This window comes from Oncorhynchus nerka, linkage group LG20 (genome assembly GCF_034236695.1).
Source record: "Oncorhynchus nerka isolate Pitt River linkage group LG20, Oner_Uvic_2.0, whole genome shotgun sequence".
In the NCBI taxonomy this organism is placed as follows: Eukaryota; Metazoa; Chordata; class Actinopteri; order Salmoniformes; family Salmonidae; genus Oncorhynchus; species Oncorhynchus nerka.
In genome coordinates, this window is record NC_088415.1 from 35,898,157 (window position 1) to 35,921,019 (window position 22,863).

Below are 22,863 nucleotides of genomic sequence, written 5' to 3' on the forward strand. Positions count from 1 at the left end.
GTGTGTGGGTAGAGTCCAGTGTGTGTGTGTTGGGTGTCAGTGTAAGTACTGTATGTGTGAGTGTGTGGGTAGAGTCCAGTGTGTGTGTGTTGGGGTGTCAGTGTAAGTACTGTATGTGTGAGTGTGTGGGTAGAGTCCAGTGTGTGTGCATAGAGTCAGTGCAAGAGAGTTGGTGCAACAAAGGGTCAATGCAGGTAGTCTGGGTAGCCATTTGATGAGCTATTTAGCAGTCTTGTTTAGTAGTCTTATGGTTTGGTGGTAGAATCTTTTCATGGTCCTGTTGGTTCCAGACTTGGTGCACTGGTACCGCTTGCCATGAGGTAGTCGAGAGAACAGTCTATGGCTTGGGTGGCTGGAGTCTTTGACATTTTTTTTGTGCCTTTCTCTGACACTGCCTTGTATAGAGGTCCTAGAAGGCAGGGAGCTTGGCACCAGTGATGTACTTGGCAGTACTTCCCTTCCCTCTGTAGTGCCTTCCGGTCATGTACTTTGCAGTTGCAGTACCAAGTGGTGATGCAGCCCGTCAAAATGCTCTCATTTGTGCGGCTGTAGAACTTTTTGAGAATCTGAGGGCCCATGCCATCTTTTCAGCCTTCTAAGGGGGAAGAGGTGCTGTCGTGCCCTTTTCACAACTGTATGGGTATGTGTGGACCATGTTAATTCCTTAGATCATGATGTTATAATAGACATAATGATGATAATAATAATATCTTACCAGATCATGAACAGTGCATATGGAAAAGGGTCAAATGGAAAGACTGCTTTGGACTGTGCTGTGTTTTAGTGAAGTTAGCTGGCAAGGTTGGACAAATAATTATTACCTTCTGGTAAAGGTAATCCTATCGAATTAAAAGGCATATGAGGTAAATGTTTAGATTTTTTAAAAGTCAAGCTTAAGAGAAAACACATTTTTCAAAGTGCCACTTTATTACAAAAGTATAAACTTGACCGACATTTTCATGAATATTAATCTTGATATAAAACATTACAATCTTTTTCATTTTTAGCACTTAATTACAAGCTTCGGGCACAAGACCCCGTCGTCTGATTAGCAAACACACAACAGTAGCTGCCACATAAAACTTAGCTGGGCTTTTCAATGAACACATCATAGCTTAAGTGGCTTGGAAAAATGTAACAAAAGCACATCAAACTTCACATTGTAACTTACTTCTTTGCAAATTTGCCACCAGAGAAGTCATTCCAAAAACACAACCAAACATAAATAGTAAAAGATAGATTTCTTGACACCAATTATATATTTATTATTATTTCTCTTTTCGTAACATACACACACGCACATTGCGTCAACATACATAATAATAATAATAACCACATTGTGTGCTGGTATATTTGGTCAGATGAAGTTTTCTTCTTTAGTATCCAGGTTGAGATAACGTTTTGCGTTCTACTTTTTATACTCTCCTTCACAATCTCTGCGTTGGATCATTGGCATTTATTGTCACTTGCACTGTTGTTGTTATTTCCTGTATATTTAAGATGTCACTGGGGATCGAGAGTCGATCAAAACGTTCATCAGTGGCGTGATGAGACACAGCTATGGAGGGTTTGTTGATGGATGTCAGTTCCGCCATGCGTTCAGAGTTGAGGATGGTGGAATCACCATCGTCACTGATCAGGACTGTGAGGCAGAAGCAGTATCTTGGCTGATCCACAGTTTTGAGAGTGATGATGGAGCTATTCAATTTGTGTGGACTCCACCAGCATGCCCCCTTGACTAGATATGGCCCCTGTAATTCACATAGTAGTATCCTATCCTCTCTGTGGTGAAGACGAAGGCAGTGACCAACTTGACAGTAACAATTACCAGAGATTTCCAGTGACCAAAGCTATCCTGAATCAGAATGACATTTTGCTCTCTAAGAGAAACAAGGCAACATAATAACTAAACAATCAACAACATTATCAAAAAAGAAACCGTTCTTAGATACCACATGACAGTGCTTGATTTGAGTTTTTTTTAGCATGCAACATTAAGCAGGCAAAGTGCAAGAAAAAGATTGACAAAATAAAACACGTCATTTACAGACGGCATTGGAGACAGTTGTCAGTCCATGTGATATGTAACAAATGAAAAGGGAAAAATGTCTGCTATTATCATCTGAGAATATGGTCAAATTATTTGTGTTTTTTGGGTGGGAAGAAAACAACAATGTGTGCAATTTAGTTAATTATTCTCTCGTAATTTGACTCTTGGTCCCTGAGCTTTCAAGTCTTTTGATTAATATTGAATTTCTTTACTTTTGATACTTTTAATTCCTTCCTGAATCACACCTCGACCAACTTGGGGGAAAGGTCTGCCGTACACAGACTAAGTGCTACATAGGGAGTAAACTGAAAGTTGTGCTCATTCCTAAACTAGGGCTCCAGGATTGCCAGTACAATAACACTGTTTTAACCATAGAAATTAATTATATTTCAATGGTTAGACCTGCAAAAATTGGGAAGAATTTTCCAAATGTTCCCTCTAATTGTGCTCTGCACATTGTTAAAATAGTGCTGCCATCCTACAGATTTTTCTGTAATAGTTTTGTGCTCATTTCTCATCACTACCTTTGGATTCAAGGTAGGGGTTTGACCCAGCCAAGGGCTTTCTCTTCAGCCCAGGTCATTAACCACTGACCAACACTGTTGCCCTAGGCTCTGAAAGGCAGGAAGTTATGACTGTAATGTAAACATGTGAGTGAGCATGAGAGGGGCTCAACCAGCTCTCCTCGACCGTGGTCTTCTTTTTAAATGCTAGGAAGGAGGTGAGAGGTCACAGGTCACAGAGGGAGCAGCCTTAGAGCCCAGTGACATACATCTCCATGCCGTCGTTGAAGGTGAAGATGGTGGTGGTGCTGGAAGTGGCAGTTCCGCCCTGCTTCATGTCCCCTATACTCTCGTACAGGTTCTCCCCGGGCAGCAACAGGGCTTTGGCTGGAAGGTGCTGTAACTTGGGGGTTTGCTGTGTGGGTGGTGGCGGGGGAGGCTGCTGCTGCTGCAAGGGCTGCTGGGACTTCTTCCTTCTGGGCCTGAGGGTGGCGCAGGTGTTGGGAGGCCGTTCGGTTCCTCCAACTCGCTTCCAACCACCACCACCTTCCATAGGCTCATAGGCAGGGTTGCATTCCTCCCCCGTCCCGATGGACTCGTAACAGTGGTCCTCCAGAGTTGCAGAGGCTCCTCCGACAGGCTTCCCTTCCTGCGGGGCCCAGTTCTGGGGCTTGACCACCACACTGAACCCACCGTCTCGGTCCCGGTCCCGGTCACCGCGTCCCAAGGTACGGAAGCCAATGTTTGCTGGGGGAGACCCAGGAACAGTTCTCTTCTTCTTGACTGGTTTGGAGTACATCTCTGCAGCCTGGAAACCACACAGCACAGGACAACCCTCAGTACTAATCAGTCTGATAAACACAACACATACTTTGTAATGACAAACATACTCACCAGAGGAGGCTGTTGGGAGAAGCTATAGGAGGACGGGCTCATTGTAATGGTTGGAATGGAACCCACGTTTGACTCCTCCTCTACATCCACCCACCAACTTCCACTGATACTCACCATAGCAGTAGATGGCTGAATGTTCTCTCCACTGTGAGGACTTAGAGGGCCTAAGGGTTTGTTTTGGAGCATGATGATGTCATCATCCTCTGGAGGCTTCCATATATACTGCTCTCCATTACCCATGAACACTGCCTCCTGCCAGCCAATCAGAGAACGGGAAGAACGGGTTGTCAACACATCACATATGATTGAGATGAAACACAGCAATAAAACAAACAAAACATAGTGCTTTTGTATAATACGTGGGAGAGTGTAATGAAAAGTTCAATTACAGGCTTATTATTTCAAATGCCTTTGCTCTCCTCTGCTAAGGAGTATACAAGTCATTCCTTGTGTGCAAACATACATATAAATGAATTACATTACATTTGCACTCTAAACATCTCAATGAAATGTTTAGCTCTCAACAGAATTACTTGAGCTGCAGAGGCATCAGGAGAAATTGACTAAGATGCAATGCTCTCTAGGGGCTGCCTAGGGACCCAGCATCCATGACAGATCCTAAAGAAGATGCATGCTCATTCACAACACCTCAAACAGCCTTGCAGGCATAAATGTAGGAAGCATCTAGATTCTAGACCATTACAGTTGATTCATGCAAGCTGTACAGCTCTACATTATTGGAGCACAGGGGATACTAACCAAATCAAGAATACATTATCTATATTAAAACTAGGATTAGAGACTTGACTTAAAGTACCACATCTTGTGGATTTTAACTGATAGGTGCAGCTTGCTGTTTGAATGACAGGACAGCCAAGCAGCACCATTGTCTTTCTGCAGGGATAATGATCTGTGTTTCAATGCATTGCGTCATCTATATGGCATTGAGCCCGAGAGAGCAGCGCTGTGAAGAATGCTAAGTACAAAACGTAATCTTATACAAAACACACAAACATACACACACACAGTCTGTGAGTAATACATGTAGTGAACTGGAAGTACATAAAGAGACATGTATAAACAGGCAGGAAAATGCAGTGAAATGAATCACCATTTCTGCACACATGGCCTTCGTCAAGGTCTGACTTTCAGACTCCCCTAACGAACAGAAATCTGTATCTGTATAATTCTGTGTTATCAGCCTTTTTCTACCAACCTTGGGGAAGGTGGGCAGGTTGAAGGCCTCCGCGTTTTTCCGGAGCATCTTAACGCTGTGAGGGTGTGGCGGAAGCGGGGCAGGATGTGAAGGTGGGGCGTGGCGAGGGGGTGGCACCGGTGCCTCCCCCATATCCGTCCCACTATCTCTCTTTTGGGGGACAGCCTTGTCCACCTTCAGGAGCTTACGGACGCAGGCGTACTCTGCAGTAGTCTCCGGGGGGTGTGGAGGAGCCATGGCCTGGGGGATGGGATCTGGCTCGGGGAGCAGTTCATTCAACCCATCCCCGTCTGGGTCAGGGGGGGCAGGGGTGTTGGCTGGGACGGCCGGAGGGGCTGGGGTGTCTGTCTCCCCGGCCCTGCCCACTATGGCGTAGAGGTTGTTATCAGGGCCACGCTTCGGGGAGGAGCGTTGACCGACCTCAGAGTAGGTGTGCTCCTCTCCCGTACCAGAGGGTGCCTGGGGTAGCGTCCGTCCCCCGGAGCGCAGGTCAGAGTTGGACCGGCGGCTGGGCAGCAGCAGGAGGTCCATGCTGGCCGGACGGTTCTTTTTGGATGACTCTGCAGGACACGTGGAAACCAGAAAGGTTAGCATTCTTTCACACCTAAATAAAAGAAGGCTTTGTAAAAGGTGTCAATTTCATTGTTTGTTATGTAGTGAAGATTTCTCGAAATGGAGCTCAACATTTGTGATAGTCTTATACCTAAGAGTTCTACTCACTCTTGCCATTGCAGTTTAGCTTGTTCATCTCACCGTCCGACTTGCTGATGGAACGCAGCCTTGACTGCTTGAGTATACTCTGAAAACACACAAACAAATTATAGTTTTTCTCAATCGCTTGAATGCATAATGTATCCATGCTTTACCTAAAATGATGCTCACAGCTGAGGTAAATGTGGTAATATGAGGGATTCTCTGCTCACCATGTCCATCAGCCTGTGCTTCCCACCTTCACTGGAGACATTATGCGTCTTTCCCTTCCTATAATAAACACAACATTTCATGTACTATAAAGACGCAAATAGCTGTGTACGTGTGCACATGGTCATGGTCATTAACTCGTCTCACCTCTGGCAGCCCACACAGAGCACCACGATGAGGATGGTGACGACGAAGGCTGAGGCAGCAGCGATAGCGCCCAGCAGCAGGACCTTGCCGTAGGAAGGAGACGTGAAGTTCAGCCCGTCCTGCATGGAGGCCATGTGGGAGCGCTGGCGCTCGCTCTCTCACAACCACACACTCACCACACACATGCACACCGCACACGTAGGCACCACAACCTCCCTGGGCTCTGCAGAGACGGAGAAGGAGAGGAAAGAACTGTGTGTTTGTCATACAGATCAGCTGCTCTTATTTAAGCCCACGGAATTGTAAGGGGGAATGGGGAACTTGGGCAAACATATCATTCAAATAAAAAGGAGAAGACATCATGAAAAACAGTTGCTTGAATTGCTCCATTTATTCCATTGCTCCAAGGACCAACAAAAGAAGGACATAGGAATAACCAAGAGATCAACCACAGCATTTCTGACCTCCTTTTCTTTGTCCTCTTTTCCTCTCCACTGACTGTCATTTGCCCTGTGGCATCTTTATCTTCCCTGGCTCGTTAAGGATTTGGGGCATTTCTGACACATCCACAAAACATCAGGTACCTAACCTGTTGTGTCCAAAGAGCCCATAGTACTACAATCAACATCAGTGGAATTAATATCCAGATTCAAATGTGTGCTGGACTTTATCTTTGAAACTACGCTTAATCTTTAGTCTTCAGGGACCACCCTCACCAGGACCTTTCCTCTACACACACATATGCTGTACCAATCTTCCCTGCGAGAAACCAGTTGAAGATATGCTGACATATGTGTTTGTTTAAGTGTAATGTAATTCACCCCACGTAACTATCATGATTTGCCCCATGTTTGAATCAATCCTGCACAACAGTGTAAATATTAACAGGGTCAATGAGTCACATGGAAGCTAAAAATACTGTAACACAGACACGGGAACAGAGAGAGGCACACATCATTATCTTATTCCAAAACCAAAGAGAAGATAGAGAACAGAGGAAACCATCTTTCCTTTGATTATATTGTCCTCCAAGCTTTTTCCTCTCTCAGTGAAAGAGGAGTGTAAGGTGGACGGTTTGATTGAAACAAAGAGGAAAAGTCCTTATCAGGATTATTTCATGATGCCCTCCAAATCTCAAAGCGACAGCAAATATGTTTCTGGTGTAACTGTCCTGGCTGACTAATCAGTCGCATATTTTCAGAAAATCCGTTAAACTTATTGAACTACATGACTACAGAAGAAAACACCAAGTATTTTGAACCAGCAATCCCCAAGGTGCTAGCCTATTTTGAAACAGGTTCCCAAATCTCTTCTCACAGATATATTCATTGGTGAATATACTGTCACGATCTTTATACATTACGATTCATATGACTCCTTTCACTCTGATCTATAGTCTAAAGTCTCTCTATACCTTCAACTTTACGACTTCTCCAGAGTTCATCATAGCCTCTTGTTGACTAACAGTTGAAGTTGAGTCGGGATGGTCTCAATTAGTACAGAAGGAAAGAGTTATATCGCTTAACTTTGTCTCTGCATGTGGCTATGGTTGGACATCTGTGCTTCTGAATATATTTATGCTAACTATGGAGTGCCATAACCTGGCATGAAAAACATTTGACATTTAAATGCTCAGGTCACACAGCATGCTGAGGTACAGTATAATGTGTTCTTTATGTCCTTGTTAACAGAAGAACATTGTTTTCTGCACTACTACCCCCATCTCCCCCCAAACACTGGTTCAGACCAGCTGCTAGGTAATTAGGAGGTACTGTGATGTATGTCCAGTTTCACAGGGGCTTTTCCCCTCTTCAATTAACTCCTATTAGGTTCCTCTTGTATTTTTATCTCTCGCACACAAAAACAAACCCTTATCTCCCATGACTGTCTGACATGCCTATCGCTCAACCATTTCTTCAGTTAGACATAATAGTAAATTGGCTCCTACACACTGAAACAGAGAGCTCTGCACTGAATCTTGTTCCGGTACAGCGAAAATGGGATGGGGTGTTTGGGGGGGGGGGTTCTGGGTAGGTGGGGGGAGTTTTGAGCTGTGCGCCTTTGTGCCTGCATCATTCATTCTATAGAAATAGATGAGGTTGTGAAGAATGTAGCACTGATTTGCAACATATGGATATTCCACACAGGGAATTTCAACACCAACAGATATGCATGTTTCTGCCAAGTGTTGATGTCTTTAAAGCATTTATCTTATGTCCTCCTTGGGAATTGGAGTAAATAATTGGTGGAATGCACACACATTATTTTTTGGTTTTAGCCAAAAGTGTGTCTATGGTCAGATCAATTCAGTGGCTATGGGACCAATGTGCCAATTTGGTAGGCACTTACATGGTTAGTATTGTTGCTCATTAGCATACCAGTGTGGGTATCCAAAATGGCTGAAGCAGCTCAGATAAATTAGCCTTAGCCTTGCCATTGCAGTGGGCTGTGGTGGTGGTCTGTACAGTGCTAGTAGGGCACATGTTTACATTCTAAATTATATGGGAGAGAAAGTACTGATTCTTCCAAAAATATGGTTTCATCCTTCAGCTGTTCTCGTAAGTATGATACAGAGTGCTCTCAACAGGGCACAAACACAAACTGTGCTCTTTCTTGACTCGCAAATTAGTCCCTGCTTGATAAATATGAATAGAATGTATTAATAAATGACATTTCGCAACAGTAGAGAGCCAACCACTACATACCTGTACAGATCTTTTGGCAATGACTGTACAATACACTGAGGCAGGAAACATGCTTAATAACACATCTGTATTACCTTACAACTTAACGGACATACGTATATATTGTATACTGTGTGTAAAGCATGTCATAAAAGTGTTAAATACAGGGGATGTATAAACAGGAGAGGTGAAAAAACCTTTAACTTTACACAATTTAAAAAATTCCCACCAGAATTCAAATGTCTTTAAGTGCATTCCAACTCCCTCCCCAGAGTTGACCCAGAATATATATTTTGTAACATTCTCACAAGAATATCCTGAATATTCTGAAATACACAAATGGATCCAGAAAGACATATTCTATTCATTCAGAAATCTGACAGTGTATCTATGTTCTGAGAACAGAACACAGATGTTTTGAGTAAGGGTAAGGCAAGAGGAAGTAGAGCAGAGTAAGGCTGAAAGGAGGGTGAGGAAGAAAGAGAGAGGCAGGCACATCAGTGTGTGCGTGGGAGTTCCGTGACAGGTGTTTTGAAGAAGCTGAAAAGCCGATGATGAGAGGAGACTGTCACATTTCCAGAGCCAGGTTCCCAGAGCTGCTGCCTTGTTGTCCCTGTCGGTCCACCTCCTCCTCCTCCCAACATATTCTACTCTACTCTCTCTCTATCCCCTGCCTTACCCCTTGGCTCATAGTCAGAGTGACGCCTCGGCACTGCAGTGTAATCTCTGGCCCTGGAGCAGCTTTCTCTAAGCCAACCAATTGGACGTTGCGCTCCGAGCAGAGCAAAGCAGTCAAATGGCCCTCCAACAGAGGCTCCTCTGCTAAACAAAGCCCCTCTCCCCAGCCACAGAGAAAAACCCCTCATCCTATGGCAATCTACTATGCGCTTAAACCTCAAACTGTAAATGTTCATTGTTCTTCTACCCCTTGTGTTGCCCTACCTGTCTGTGTGTTACTGGGGTGACAGGAGGCTGGGCATGTCAGCGTATAAGGGAGCTAAGAACAGGACATGTGGTGTGGGTCCTTGAGAGGCCATAGAGACAAGTTTTAGAGCATGTTGATGCACCTCTTTATGCCTACATTATGTCTTTAAGCCTGTATCTGCATGCACATCTGTTTTGTGGAGAAGGGATCCGCATGTGTATTTCATTTGTATAGTCTGGAAAGGGTACTGGGTTGGAAATCGTAAAAAAGGGTACAAGCTAGCCGACAACTCAATGAGCGTGCCGAACGCCTTCCAGAACCGGCACGAGATCTCAGCACCCCGGTCGGAGACAATGTCCACTGGGAATCTGAGGATACGGAAGACGTGCTGCACCATAAGCTGGGCCGTCTCCTTGTCCGAGGGTAGTTTGGGGAGAGGAATGAAGTGGGCGGCTTTGGAAAACCGCTGCGTTTGAGGTCCCGGAATGCTCGGTCAGCGGCAGAGGACCACGTGAACGGAACCTTGGTAGAGGTGAGTGCAGACAGGGGAAGACCAGGGTGCTGTAACCCAGGATAAAGCGGTGTAAAGATTTGCAAACCTCAGGAAGCATTGCAGCTGCACCCTGGATATAGGCTGAGGCCAACCCACCCCCGCTTACACCTTCCTGGTATCCATCTGGACACTCCCAGCAGAGATGATAGCCCAGAAAGGGAATGGTGGAGCAATGGAACTTGCACTTTCCACCTTAACAAACAGCTGGTTCTCCAGAAAATGCAGCAACTATTTTGACGTAATTGATCCATGGCACGAAGCCTCCAGTGATGATCCATGGCACGAAGCCTCCAATGATGATCCATGGCACGAAGCCTCCAGTGATGATCCATGGCCCGAAGCCTCCAGTGATGATCCATGGCACGAAGCCTCCAGTGATGATCCATGGCATGAAGCCTCCAGTGATGATCCATGGCACGAAGTCTCCAGTGACGATCCATGTCCCGAAGCCTCCAGTGATGATCCGTTTATCTTCAGTCTCTGATTGGGGATCATACTTAGGCAGCCTCTTTTCCCACCTTAGATTGTGGGATCTTGTTTTTCCATAGTTGCTGTCTAGCCCTGCAGAACTTTACGTTCGGTTTTGTATTTTGTTGTTTTGTCAGAGTTCAGTATTAAAAATCATGAACACTTTCCACGCTGCGCTTTGGTCTCATTCTTCTAACAACGGGAATTTCCACGTGTTGATCAAAAACGAGGGCACTGTCAGCCGTCAGTGTAGCTAGCTAGCATGCTAACTTTATCTAGCTAGCTAATGTTATCTGTTGTTGCTGTGTGTTTTTTTTTTAACTACACAGCATTCAAAAGATTTGCCAGCTGACTATGGCTTCTAAAACTGGACTTGTAATAAGCACTAATTTAGGGAAAACTTTGCCACAGATGGAAACCACTGGCCTATCTTTGACTTCGCAATCTATTGTTGTCTCCAAAGTTATGGCATTTTCCATGAATTGCGGCAGGCAAATCCACCATAGAAACAGTTAGAAGAAATTGTGATGAAGCTCCAGAAATTATGGATAACTATTGAAAGATAGCTGATATGCGTTTTTCTACATTGTAATGGACACGGTGCAACCTTTGGTAGGTAGGCTGCTGGCAGGCTTCAGCTGCGGTACAACAAAGCCAAGTCAGATCGTGCTCATAGTTCTCACAGGGGAAGTGAAATGATGGGCTACAATGACTTTGCTCATGATCATGCACGCCACAAATGACATGTAACTATAAGTTCCTTGAATTTTATTTTGCGAGTGCCCTTTCATTATCTGGATAGACACTTGTGGTTTCTAGCTGACGTTACTGTCACGCCCTGACCATAGAGAGCCTTTTTATTCTCTATTTTGGTTAGGTCGGGGTGTGACTAGGGTGGATGATCTAGTGTGTTTATTTATACGTTGGCCTGGTATGGTTCCCAATCAGAGGCAGCTGTTTAGCGTCTCTGATTGGGGATCATATTTAGGCAGCCATTTCCCTACTGTGTTTAGTGGGATCTTGTTTTTGTGTTGTTGCCTGTGAGCACTTCATTTATGTCACGTTTCGTTCATTCTTTATTGTTTTTGTGCGTTTCACTCAAATAAACATGTGGAACCCAGATCACGCTGCGCTTTGGTCCGAGTATGCATCCAACGATGATCGTGACAGTTACACCAATCAAAGCAGTGCAGTGTGTAGTTAAGCAAAACTTTAGTGGTCAAAACCATTCATCTTGGGGGCGACAGTGGGAGCAGGTTTTCAAAGGCTATCATATCACGCAATTATATATATAATGGTCATATATAAAAAAGAATAATACAGACTAGCTCAAAAATAAGTGAACATTTACAAATTATCCAATGGATATGATCATTTTCTGGTAAAAAAAAAAAAAAACTTTGTGCCCCTTATTTTAATTTGCTCCATGGCTCAGGCGGCCAAGTGGACACATGGCTGTTTGACTCATCTCAGTCACGAAGAGGAATAACTTTGCAGCTGTTTGTAATTAATAAACAAAGCTGTGCTAGTGGGTGGTAACATTCAAATAAAACCCAGCACTGAAACTAAACGTAGGCTAAAAATCATTTGTATGGCATGGGAAAAGACCGCATTCACACGGATTTGAACGAAGTGGGCAGTTCGGATTTGTCAATTCAAGCCAAAATATATCATACTTTGACTAAAACGATGACTTATTGACTTAAATCATTGTGCAACATCATGGGTAATATTTGGCCTTTGTTTCTCATCTCGAAAAAGTAGATTTCTACTGGTGTGAGCCTTTAAATTTAGTTCAATATGGGAAAAAATAAATACTACATTTCACAGAAAGCATTAGTTAAACCCTCAAGTTCACCATGAGGACTTCAAAAAGAAGCCAAATAAATGAAATGGTTGGTGGAAATATAATTGGTTATTGTAAGCGCTATGTTTAAAATAGTATATGAACATTGTTTCTAGAGAACAGTTATATATTCTTTATTATCTGGAAGTGTGACCTGTCAGATTCAATGAAACTCTCATGTTCTATTGCCGAGTGGAATTTCTTTGAATTGCACTGAATTGAATTCTACGTCATGTCACTCAAGCTGAAATTCAAATTCTACATCCTGTGGGGTGTGGCCAATTCAACTTGAATTCCAACTAATGAGTTGATTGGGAGTCAATTCCACAATTCTGAATTGAGCACAACCCGGACACACACACACACACACACACACACACACACACACACACACATACACATACACACACACACACACTCATATGCAAACAGATACATTGTCTCTATTCTCTCTATGTCCTAAACTCACCCTGGCCACAGCAAGCATAGTCTTAAGTCCTGATCAATCAATTGGGAGATGATGTGGAGAACAGCCCCACCTTTTATCTGTGAGTCATTCCAGCCACACACATACAGACACACACACACACACACACACACACACACACACACACACACACACACACACACAGACAGACAGACACCATGAGCACATTGAGCCACAATTCAATCTGTGTGTGTGTGTGTGTGTGTGTGTGTGTGTGTGTGTGTGTGTGTGTGTGTGTGTGCGTGTGCGTGTGAGAGAGAGAGAGGGGGGGGGGGGGTAAAGGAGACATGAGGATGATGTGAATGAGGTCAGATGCTTGCTTGCAATAACATTAACCATTTTAGCCTTGAATGAGGGAGAATATTGTCTGTGAGAGGATTCTCAGTAGCATGTATTCATCCATGCATTTAAGTGTGCACTGAATGCTAAATAGATCTATAAAGGCTTAGGCTACTACAGGAAGCTGGCTCATACACTGGCCCTGTGGTTCTTCTCTCCCTGGCTCTGAGCTCCAACTGAGATGAATTTGTCTGCACCCTTTGCTGCTGACAAAAGCAAATCCCAAACCACCTTCTCCTTTGATACATTTTACCCTGTAGCAAACTCAAATGCATTTCGTCTTCTCCACAAGTAGGCTACACACAATGTTTCCTATTCAACCTCTTCATTATGCATCAGTCGAGTAGCCTGGTATGTGAGCCTAATGATTTGCGCCCTTGCCTGCACTGCACACCGTGACTCTCTCATAGGTTGAATGGGTTTTAACATCTCATCGAGAACCCCGACAGCTCAAACTGCAGTGATTCCGGAGACAACAGGTTAGAGACCAAACACGGAGCTGGCACAACATGACTCTAGCCATGACAGAGAGACTGGGTGTGAACACGCAAGGTGAATTAGAGAATCACCAAAAAGGTTCAGAGACACACGCACACATGAGAATCGATGTAGTGACTGTCATGTGTGCGTGTTCTCATTCACTGACCAAGCTTGGTGATCTCTTATCAAACACAAATATTGGTCTAATATGAATTATCTTTATGATTCAAAGAAGCCTCTCGAATACTAAGCATGCGATGTAAACGTAGTCTAGCCTATACATAACGTTTCCATAATGGCCGCATGCAATTACATTAAGGTTCTCTGACGAATCGGTTAATTAGACGTCTAATCACAAAAGCCAGGCAATGAAGTGACATTGTGGTTGTTGCACACGTGTCTGCTCTATTAAATGCATGACCCATTGGAAATAAAGGTAACGGAGCTTGTGAACACAAAGGAAAAAAATCGCGAGGAGAAATGCATTTATCTTACCAATCAATTATGAAATTGAAAAATATTAATAAGCTAATCAAATTTATGTCAGCAAAAAATCTATAATACAATTATGGGGATATATGAAAATCCCACATGCTGGAAAAGAGAGACATGCTCTAGGCAGAGCATTGCGCCAGGAGCTGATCTCATACTCACTCAGCTCAGAGATTCGGGAGGCGCGACGGCGCGCAGCGTCCACTTTGGTCTGTTCCTTCTGCGTCCACTCAGACCATCCACTCCCCGCTAGCATAATCAATTAAAGCGATAACTGGAGCCTCTTGTGTGAGAAAACATGACCCTAATGCACCATTGCATTTGGCATTTTTGGACACCTCCGCAAAAAGCAAAGCAAGGAGACAGATTAACTATTTTCCTCTGTATCCCCTGTGTTGTATCGAACCGTCAGATGTTCCTCCACAGTTTTTCAAGCCCCCTCCATCTCTACACTATGCCTCAGCTCGGTGGTAGAGCCATGTGACAGGGGAACTGGAGAACCCCAATTATGAATTTGTGATTTGCTTCTGGCGTCATCTCTCGGAAGGATGGAGAAGTGCTGTGAATGGAGTGCGTGGAGATTGGAATAACATTTCAATCTAAACCATCACACAGATGTGGACGTCTGAGGTGAAATAGATGACCATGTGTAATAATAATGTGGTAAGTGGTAGCCTGATGCTTTGAAATCACCAAGGATGGGTCATAATTTGGTTGATCAGGCTGTGTTACCACATCACTGGATGAAAGCAAATTATTATTATGATGTGTTTTACTGTGTCACAGTCATAGAACTGCCGTTTGACAAAAGTGCTGACAAATCATCACCACGAATCCAACCTGGCCTATTGACTGTCCTTCAGCTCCACCCAAACACGTGCACAATGGCGTGCGCTGGTTTTTCTGTGACCGCGTTATCATGTTTGGGTTATAGACTTCAATATGGGTTGGACTTGTGTTTTTAGTACTTCCATGGTCCACAGTATAGGAACCAGTCATTTTAGGTCCTATGTTATGTTTGTGTATGACCCCAGGTGAGAGTTGCTTGAAAGTGCACAATTTGGATGGTAAGAATGGACAAATATTTGTTTTTGAGAAAATATCACTGAGACCAAAAATGTTCTTGGTCCTGTGCACAGGTAGGCTACTAAACGTTTATGCATTGTCCCTTCCACCAGCACCAAAAACTACTGGAGTGTTACACTAGTTGGTGCACTAGTGCAGTGTCGAGCGTCCCTAGCGCCACACCTAGCAGAGCATCCGAGTAGGGGAATTACTATGCCCCCTACCCTCCCCCTCGTTGTAACAACCTTAAGTGTTTTTCCTTCTCAGTCCGTTTTGTTCCACCGCTGCAAACCACGACACGTTCCCGGACCGGAGAGCTTGTTTGGATATGGGAAGGACTATTCAACTTGCCCCCTATGAATTTATAAAAAGTTGCTTTGCTGTTTCGATTCGCCTATTTGGAAGCCATTTATGCAGATAAGAGAGAATGGGTTGCTGTTCAGGACGATGTATGCTGATCTTCCTCTGCACTCTCCAAGTGGTGAGATCATTCTTCTGCGATGATGCTATCTCTATACAGACTTTCAAAACACACCTGCTACCATAGCCTTGGTTTACTTCCTTCAGTGATTACTGCCACTTCTGCTGGCTGATGTTGTTGAAATTGTTTTTGTAAAGACAAAACAAAGTAGGCAAATTTTGCGCGTTTGAGATAAACGTGTAAATTACAGTTCCCACGACACACCCGTCAGTCTTTCCATTTCCATATCCAACTAAATTGAATTAAACATATTTGAAGTAAAACTATGTAATAATAGGCCAAATATATTTGTGTGCTGAGAAAAACAAATTTAAGTGTATTATAATAATATAACTATTTCACATCAAATACCACGTCAAACATACATTAATATTTCTCTATAACAATTTTTTTTCATGAAGATTTTTGTATTCATGCTCACCATAACTACAAGCTATGGGTCAACACTGAAAATAAAATAATTGATTGTGTGCTTTTAGAATACAAAAATATACATGTTTATCTTGCTTGCATGAGTTGCCTAAGGGGAAAGGGAGTCTACCCCCACTCTGCCTGAACCTTAGTCCCACCTTGTCCCGCTCTTTCTTCCAACCCTACCCCCCATTTTGAGTGATTGAGAAGGCGACTCAGAGGACAGAATTCATATCCCTGCTCTGCCCCTCTCCATGAAACATGCATTGTCCCAGTGACTCAGTTACCTTGACAACCCAGAGAGAGCAGTCAGCATGTGGAAAAAAATGAGTCTAGTGAATGCTTTGTAGGAGAGATGACCGTTTAACACCACCATCCATCAATTCAGAACCAACTGTTTAGATGAGAATTTCTGGAGAGTCTGGAAGCAGTGAGTGGATGACTTGATAAGATGCTTCCTCATGCATAATGCACGTCATAGAGATTCTTAATCCACCATCTCGTTCTGCCCCTCCTACTCTCTCTCTTTCACATCCCAGATGACAGCATTGGAGAGGCAGGCTTTTGACTTCCTTGGGTACCAGTGGGCTCCCATCATGGTCAACTTCCTGCAAATAATCATGGTTATCCTCGGCCTCTTTGGAACCATCCAGTACAGGCCACGCTACGTTGTTCTAGTAAGTCACATCTAGGCCACACTACTTTTGTGTTAATCTGCCCCAGGCTATCCTACAATGGATAATGTTGTGTTTTTGTCTACGATAAAGAAAATAAATCTTCAGTCCCCATTGAAATATTACTGTTGATCCATAATCCAATCTACAATAGCTGTAAGGGATCACCTGTGATGTAAGAATGTTTATGTGCTGCACATATAAATATTGATCCCATGTTATATTAAGCATAGAGAAAGTTGTGTAATTAAATGGTTATTACATAGGCAAGTTTAAATGCAGTGTACTGTATTTACTTACAAATTACACCTTGTAATCAACATGGATAATTGCATGAAATGTGCCTATTCTTCATAGAAGAATGGAACTGTACGTGCTGAAGGCAAAGTCATTTCTATAACCACTGTGGAAAAGCTTTGGCCATTGTTACAATTCTGTCATGTATAGAGGTTTGCCTCCATACAAATAGATAGACATTATGTGTCTAAAATGGTCATCAAATATTTTGTTTCATGCCTCAGTACCTGCTGTGGACATTACTGTGGGTGGCCTGGAATGTCTTTGTGTGCTGTTTCTATTTGGACCTGGGAGGCCTTTCCAAGGTATTGGTCACTAATATTCAGACCTGCTGTCAACTAATATATTTGCTTCGTCTTCAATTGTGTATTATTTTGGCACTGGATCAAACAGTCTTTCTATTCCCAAACAATAACATACCATAAATACATAACCATGCTAGTATGAACATGAACAACCCATATGCTGTGTCACTGCAGGAGAGCGACCTGCTATCCCTGGGTGTATCCTCACACCTTTCATGGTGGAAAGACAATGGGCCAGGCTGTGACGACAGGGACCTTCCTGCCACTAGGTGGCAGAGTATGGAGAGCCCAGAACTCATCTATGCTCTGGGATGCTGGCTGGAATACCAATACATAGAGGTCCTACATTGTATCATACAACTCCTAATCTCTGTGAGTACTCTCTCTCTCTCTCTCTCTCTCTCTCTCTCTCTCTCTCTCTCTCTCTCTCTCACACACACAAACACACAATTAAAGAAATTCAGAATGTACCCATGTGGTGGTATTCATTGGAATGTAATGTTACATGTTACACACACACTCACACGTACTTACACCGACACTCCAATACACACACACACACACACCCACACAAACACTAAATATGCTCACACACTCGTAAGTAAGCATTTCACAGTAAAGTCTACACCTGTTGTATTTGGCGCATGTGACAAATAAAATGTGATTTGATTTGAATGTTGAACTGGTGGTCTCTGTGTTTGTGCCTACAGCTCTTGGGATTCGTCTATGCCTGCTATATGGTCAGCACCTTCACTGAGGAGGAGGACAGCTGTATGTGAATTTAAAGTGCATTTTATACATGGTCACAACACACTTTACAAAGAAAACACAAACACAATTTAACACGTACTAGAACAGATAGAAAGGCATAAGGTCACAGCCACATGTAATACTGTCAGGTAGGGCCGGGGACAATACTAGTATTGCGATACGGAAACAAAACACGGATTAGATTGAACTTCTTTAGAAAAAAACGCCATAATGTTGGAAACAAACATAATTATGTTGTCATCCAGAGTCACATTAATTTATTTCCCAAGCTATAGCACACACTATTTTACATACAGCAGTATTTTAAAGGACTAAAGAGTTAGGTCTGCTTCATGTTTTCATTTTTGCCACAATTTTCTTTTGCGATACTGGTATCATCACTGCCCTACTGTCAAGGCCTCTTTTTTCCTTTTTTATTTTTATGTCTCACTTGTTTTAATCATTTAGACCCTTTTATTTAAGAGCATGAAATTAGTATTGAATTATTTGATATTTATTCATATAATTGTGTTTTCTTTTTCAGTTAATTTCATTGGTGGTGTCCATTACCCATCTAAAACATCGCCGCTGTATTTATAGTGTACAATTGGGCTGTAAGTACCATTACTTTCTCAGGGGGTACAAAATCTTACATATTCGGCCCGTGTGTGTTTGCGTGCGTGTGTGTGTGTGTGTGTGCACACTTATTTTATATTGCAACATGTATTCAGTATGTTTCTGTCTGAGACTGTGCAGTTACTTTACCATCATGTCTTGATTTACAGACTATAAGTAAAGGCTTGCAAGTGGGTTGAAAATGACTGACAAGCAAGGAGGGCAGAAGAGGAACGAGTGAGTGAAATACCTACTTTGGAAGAGTGAAATCACATCTCCAGTCACTGAAACAGAAGACATTCCCACACTGCACAAAAACATAATTCCTCAGCCTCCCGGGCACTCTTAATGTATACTAGCCTACACCAACAGTTCAGTGCAGTTATGGTCAATACTAGCCTGGTCCCAGGTCAGTTTGTACTTTTTCCTACTCCATTTTCATTGTCAAGCTGTTTGGCATGACAATTCCATAAGTAGTTGGCAAGAGAGGAGAAACAACAGAGTGGCACCCTGCGGGCTATACAGTAGGTCAGTACAGGTACAATCAGAAAACTACTGATACTTCTGACATAACATGTATCAGTGTACAGGGAATGGTATGTGTTGTATTTTTGGTATTTGGAATTTTATTAGGATCCCCATTAGCTGTTGCAAAAGCAGCAGCTACTCTTCCTGGAGTCCACACAAAACATAATACAGAATGACATAATACAGAACATCAATAGACAAGTACAGCTCAAAGACAGAACTACATTAAAAAATTAAAAAATGCACACGTAACCTACATATCAATGCATACACACCAACTATCTAGGTCAAATAGGGGAGAGGCGTTGCGCCAAGAGGTGTTGCTTTATCTGTTTTTTGAAACCAGGTTTGCTGTTTATTTTAGCAATATGAGTGGTAGCCTGATGCTTTGTAATCACCAGGGATGGGTCATAATTTGGTTGATCAGGTTGTGTTACCACATCACTGGATGAAAACAAATAACTATTATGATGTATTTTACTGTGTCACAGTCATAGAACTGCCGTTTGACAAAAGTGCTGACAAATCATCACCACGATTCCAACCTGGCCTATTGACTTGCGCTGTTCTTCAGCTCCACCCAAACACGTGCACAATGGCGTGCGCGGGGTTTTCTGTGCCCGTGTTTTCCTGTTTGGTTATAGACTTCAAGTTTTTGGACTTGTCTTTTTAGTACTTCCATGGTCCACAATATAGGAACCAGTTATTTTAGGTCCTGTGGGCCTATGCAATGTTTGTGTATGACCCCAGGTGAGGGTTGCTTGAAAGTGAACAATTTGGGTGGATAGAATGAACAAATATTATTTTTTTTGAAAATATCAATGAGCCCAAAAATGTTCTTGGTCCTGTGCACATATAGGCTACTAAACATTTATGCATTGTTCCTTCCACCAGCACCAAAAACTACTGGCGTGTTACACTAGTGCAGTGTCGAGCGTCCTTAGCGCCACACCTAGCAGAGCATCAGAGTAGGGGAATTACAATGCCCTAATCAGGCAATGGAGTAGGCAAAAGCACGGCTGAAGGAAGTTCCATGCGATTAGGAGTCTGTATAATACTGTACACTTTCTTGAATTTGTTCTGGATTTGGGGACTGTGAAAAGACCCCTGGTGGCATGTCTGGTGGGATAAGTGTGTGTGTCAGAGCTGTGTGTAACAATTTGGGATTTTCAACACATTGTTTCTTATAAAAATAAGAAGTTATGCAGTCAGTCTCTCCTCAACTCGTAGCCAAGAGAGACTGGCATACATAGTAAACTCAGCTAAAAAAAAAACGTCCTCTCACTGTCAACTGCGTTTATTTACTGCAAACTTAACATGTGTAAATATTTGCATGAACATAACAAGATTCAACAACTGAGACATAAACTGAACAAGTTCCACAGACATGTGACTAACATAAATGGAATAATGTGTCCCTGAACAAATGAGGGGTCAAAATCAAAAGTAACAGACCGTATCTGGTGTGGCCACCAACTGCACTAAGTACCGCAGTGCATCTCCTCCTCGTGGACTGCACCCAATTTGCCAGTTCTTTCTGTGAGATATTACCCCACTCTTCCACCAAGGCACCTGCAAGTTCCTGGACATTTCTGGGGGGAATGGTCCTAGCCCTCACCCTCCGATCCAACAGGTCCCAGACTTGCTCACTGGGATTGCGATCAGAGCTCTTCGCTGGCCATGGCAGAACACTGACATTCCTGTCTTGCAGGAAATCACACACAGAACGAGCAGTAAAGCTGGTGGCATTGTCATGCTGGAGGGTCATGTCAGGATGAGCCTGCAGGAAGGGTACCACATGAGGGAGGAGGATGTCTTCCCTGTAACACTCAGCGTTGAAATTGCCTGCAATGACAACAAGCTCAGTCCGATGATGCTGTGACACACCACCCCAGACCATGACGGACCCTCCACCTCCAAATCGATCCCGCTGCAGAGTACAGGCCTCGGTGTAACGCTCATTCCTTCGACGATAAACGCAAATCCGACCATCACCCCTGGTGAGACAAAACCGTGACTCGTCAGTGAAGAGCACTTTTTGCCAGTCCTGTCTGGTCCAGGATGGTGGGTTTGTGCCCATAAGCGACGTTGTTGCCGGTGATGTCTGGTGAGGACCTGCCTTACAATAGGCCTACAAGCCCTCAGTCCAGCCTCTCTCAGCCTATTGCGGACAGTCTGAGCACTGATGGAGCGATTGTGCGTTCCGCATCTTTCTTTTGGTGTTTTTCAGAGTCAGTACAGAGTCATCTTTAGTGTCCTAAGTTATCATAACTGGGACCTTATTTGCCTACCGTCTGTAAGCTGTTAGTGATTTAATGACCGTTCCACAGGTGCATGTTCATTAATTGTTTATTGTTCATTGAACAAGCATGGGAAACAGTGTTTAAACCCTTTACAATGAAGATCTGTGAAGTTATTTGGATTTATTTGGAATTATCTTTGAAAGACAGGGTCCTGAAAAAGGGCCGTTTCTTTTTTTGCTGAGTTTATTTATATTAGCCCTCTGATTACAATTAAGAGCAAAACGTGCTGCTCTGTTTTGAGCCAGCTGCAGGTTAACTATGTCTTTCCTTGCAGCACTGGACCACACGACTGAACAATAATCAAGATTAGACAAAACTAGAGCCTGCAGAACTTGCTTTTTGGAGTCTGGTGTCAGAAAAGCAGAGCATCTCTTTATTATGGCCAGACCTCTCCCCATCTTTACAACCATTGAATCTATATGTTTGATGACATACAGTAGTGTCACTGTAAAAATATGCATTTACACATGCTGTTGAAAATGGACCAAACCCTATAATTGTGTGTCCTACATTAATGTTAATGGCAAATTTGCATGTAAATTTGAGTCATGTGCAAATTATCAAAGTTATGTATACAGATTTATAGTTAGGATTTGGACCTATGTGAAGGTATGAGTGTGCCTGTGTGTGTGCGTGTGTGTGCAGTTCATACATTAAATTCCAGATAGCAGAGGAAAATAAAGACATTTTATTAACAATCTTCAATATTGTGATAGAAATTAGCTAAAGTCAGTGGTTGTCATGTAAAAAAGCATCTTCTAATTTTTTAGGCCTACCTCTGAATTTTGTTTGAATTTGCGTGCCACTGATGGAAAAAAAGACCCTGGCTGTATCTTTAAGTGAATTTTGTTTGAATAAACTGCTTTTCTGTTAACCAATGTGTGCAGATATGTTTTTCACTCACATTCCTCATTTACTTGCCTTACTATTGATTTTTTTAAATTGCATGTTAACCATTGAGTATCACTGGCTATTATTCAAGTCCCGACTCAAGAGTCCAGTCCATCAAATCTGAATATTATAAAATGATTGCAGGGCTGTAGGTCTACTTGGAGCCTATAATAAATACACACAGCTGTACATTCTCTATATGAAACACTTATAACTAAGATATAACTTAATGTTTGTGAGAAACACAACAGAGTCTATAAAAAGTGTGAGTGGAAGGGGAAAAAAGCTCACTAAATGGCTTCAGTGCAATGTTTTATACAGAATATTTGTAGTAACAGTCGTCAAGATAATATACATGATATCTACATTGCTATTGAGAGTATTTTCTCTATTGTGAAGGTTTTACATGTTATTATCAAAGCCATACCTTAATTCTAGTAGATTGTGCCCCAAATAAATCGTCCCTTTTCAGAATGTCCCCATCACTCTTCCGTGGGATTGGTTAGCGCGCTGACTCGTCATCGCGGCAGAGCATTAA

The 22,863-nt window shown here is 42.9% G+C and overlaps 2 protein-coding genes across 3 annotated transcripts; one reads left to right on the forward strand and one right to left on the reverse strand.

Moving 5' to 3' along the window:
* Positions 1 to 919: 919 nt before the first annotated feature.
* LOC115102384 (trithorax group protein osa-like) lies at positions 920 to 14,467 on the reverse strand. The gene is made up of 7 exons (XM_029622287.2): positions 14,168 to 14,467; positions 5,732 to 5,954; positions 5,587 to 5,644; positions 5,384 to 5,462; positions 4,664 to 5,223; positions 3,562 to 3,699; positions 920 to 3,361 (listed from the first exon to the last, which is right to left on the reverse strand). The coding sequence occupies exons 2-7, from the start codon at positions 5,863 to 5,865 to the stop codon at positions 2,804 to 2,806; spliced, it is 1,527 nt and encodes a 508-aa protein (XP_029478147.1). The 5' UTR covers positions 5,866 to 5,954; positions 14,168 to 14,467; the 3' UTR covers positions 920 to 2,803.
* Positions 14,468 to 15,251: 784 nt separating this feature from the next.
* LOC115101667 (sodium/potassium-transporting ATPase subunit beta-1-interacting protein 3-like) lies at positions 15,252 to 22,308 on the forward strand. 2 transcript variants are annotated; one of them, XM_029621131.2, is made up of 7 exons: positions 15,252 to 15,551; positions 16,502 to 16,639; positions 17,158 to 17,238; positions 17,413 to 17,610; positions 17,949 to 18,009; positions 18,533 to 18,602; positions 18,774 to 22,308. In XM_029621131.2, the coding sequence occupies exons 1-6, from the start codon at positions 15,498 to 15,500 to the stop codon at positions 18,586 to 18,588; spliced, it is 588 nt and encodes a 195-aa protein (XP_029476991.1). In that variant the 5' UTR covers positions 15,252 to 15,497; the 3' UTR covers positions 18,589 to 18,602; positions 18,774 to 22,308. The 2 variants fall into 2 exon arrangements, with proteins under 2 accessions (XP_029476991.1, XP_029476992.1); XM_029621132.2 differs by lacking the exon at positions 17,158 to 17,238 and having other exon boundaries at positions 15,254 to 15,551.
* Positions 22,309 to 22,863: the final 555 nt, after the last annotated feature.

What these genes read in the sequence shown, in the direction of transcription:
- LOC115101667 (XM_029621131.2), top strand. Translation starts at nt 15,498, where the DNA reads ATGGGTTGCTGTTCAGGACGATGTATGCTGATCTTCCTCTGCACTCTC. An exon ending in GGCCACGCTACGTTGTTCTA is followed by an intron (nt 16,640 to 17,157) that starts GTAAGTCACATC and finishes TTCATGCCTCAG; the next exon opens with TACCTGCTGTGGACATTACT. An exon ending in TCATACAACTCCTAATCTCT is followed by an intron (nt 17,611 to 17,948) that starts GTGAGTACTCTC and finishes TTGTGCCTACAG; the next exon opens with CTCTTGGGATTCGTCTATGC.
- LOC115102384 (XM_029622287.2), bottom strand. Translation starts at nt 5,865, where the DNA reads ATGGCCTCCATGCAGGACGGGCTGAACTTCACGTCTCCTTCCTACGGC. An exon ending in GCTAAACTGCAATGGCAAGA is followed by an intron (nt 5,224 to 5,383) that starts GTGAGTAGAACT and finishes CGTGTCCTGCAG; the next exon opens with AGTCATCCAAAAAGAACCGT. An exon ending in TTCAGCCATCTACTGCTATG is followed by an intron (nt 3,362 to 3,561) that starts GTGAGTATCAGT and finishes TGTGGTTTCCAG; the next exon opens with GCTGCAGAGATGTACTCCAA.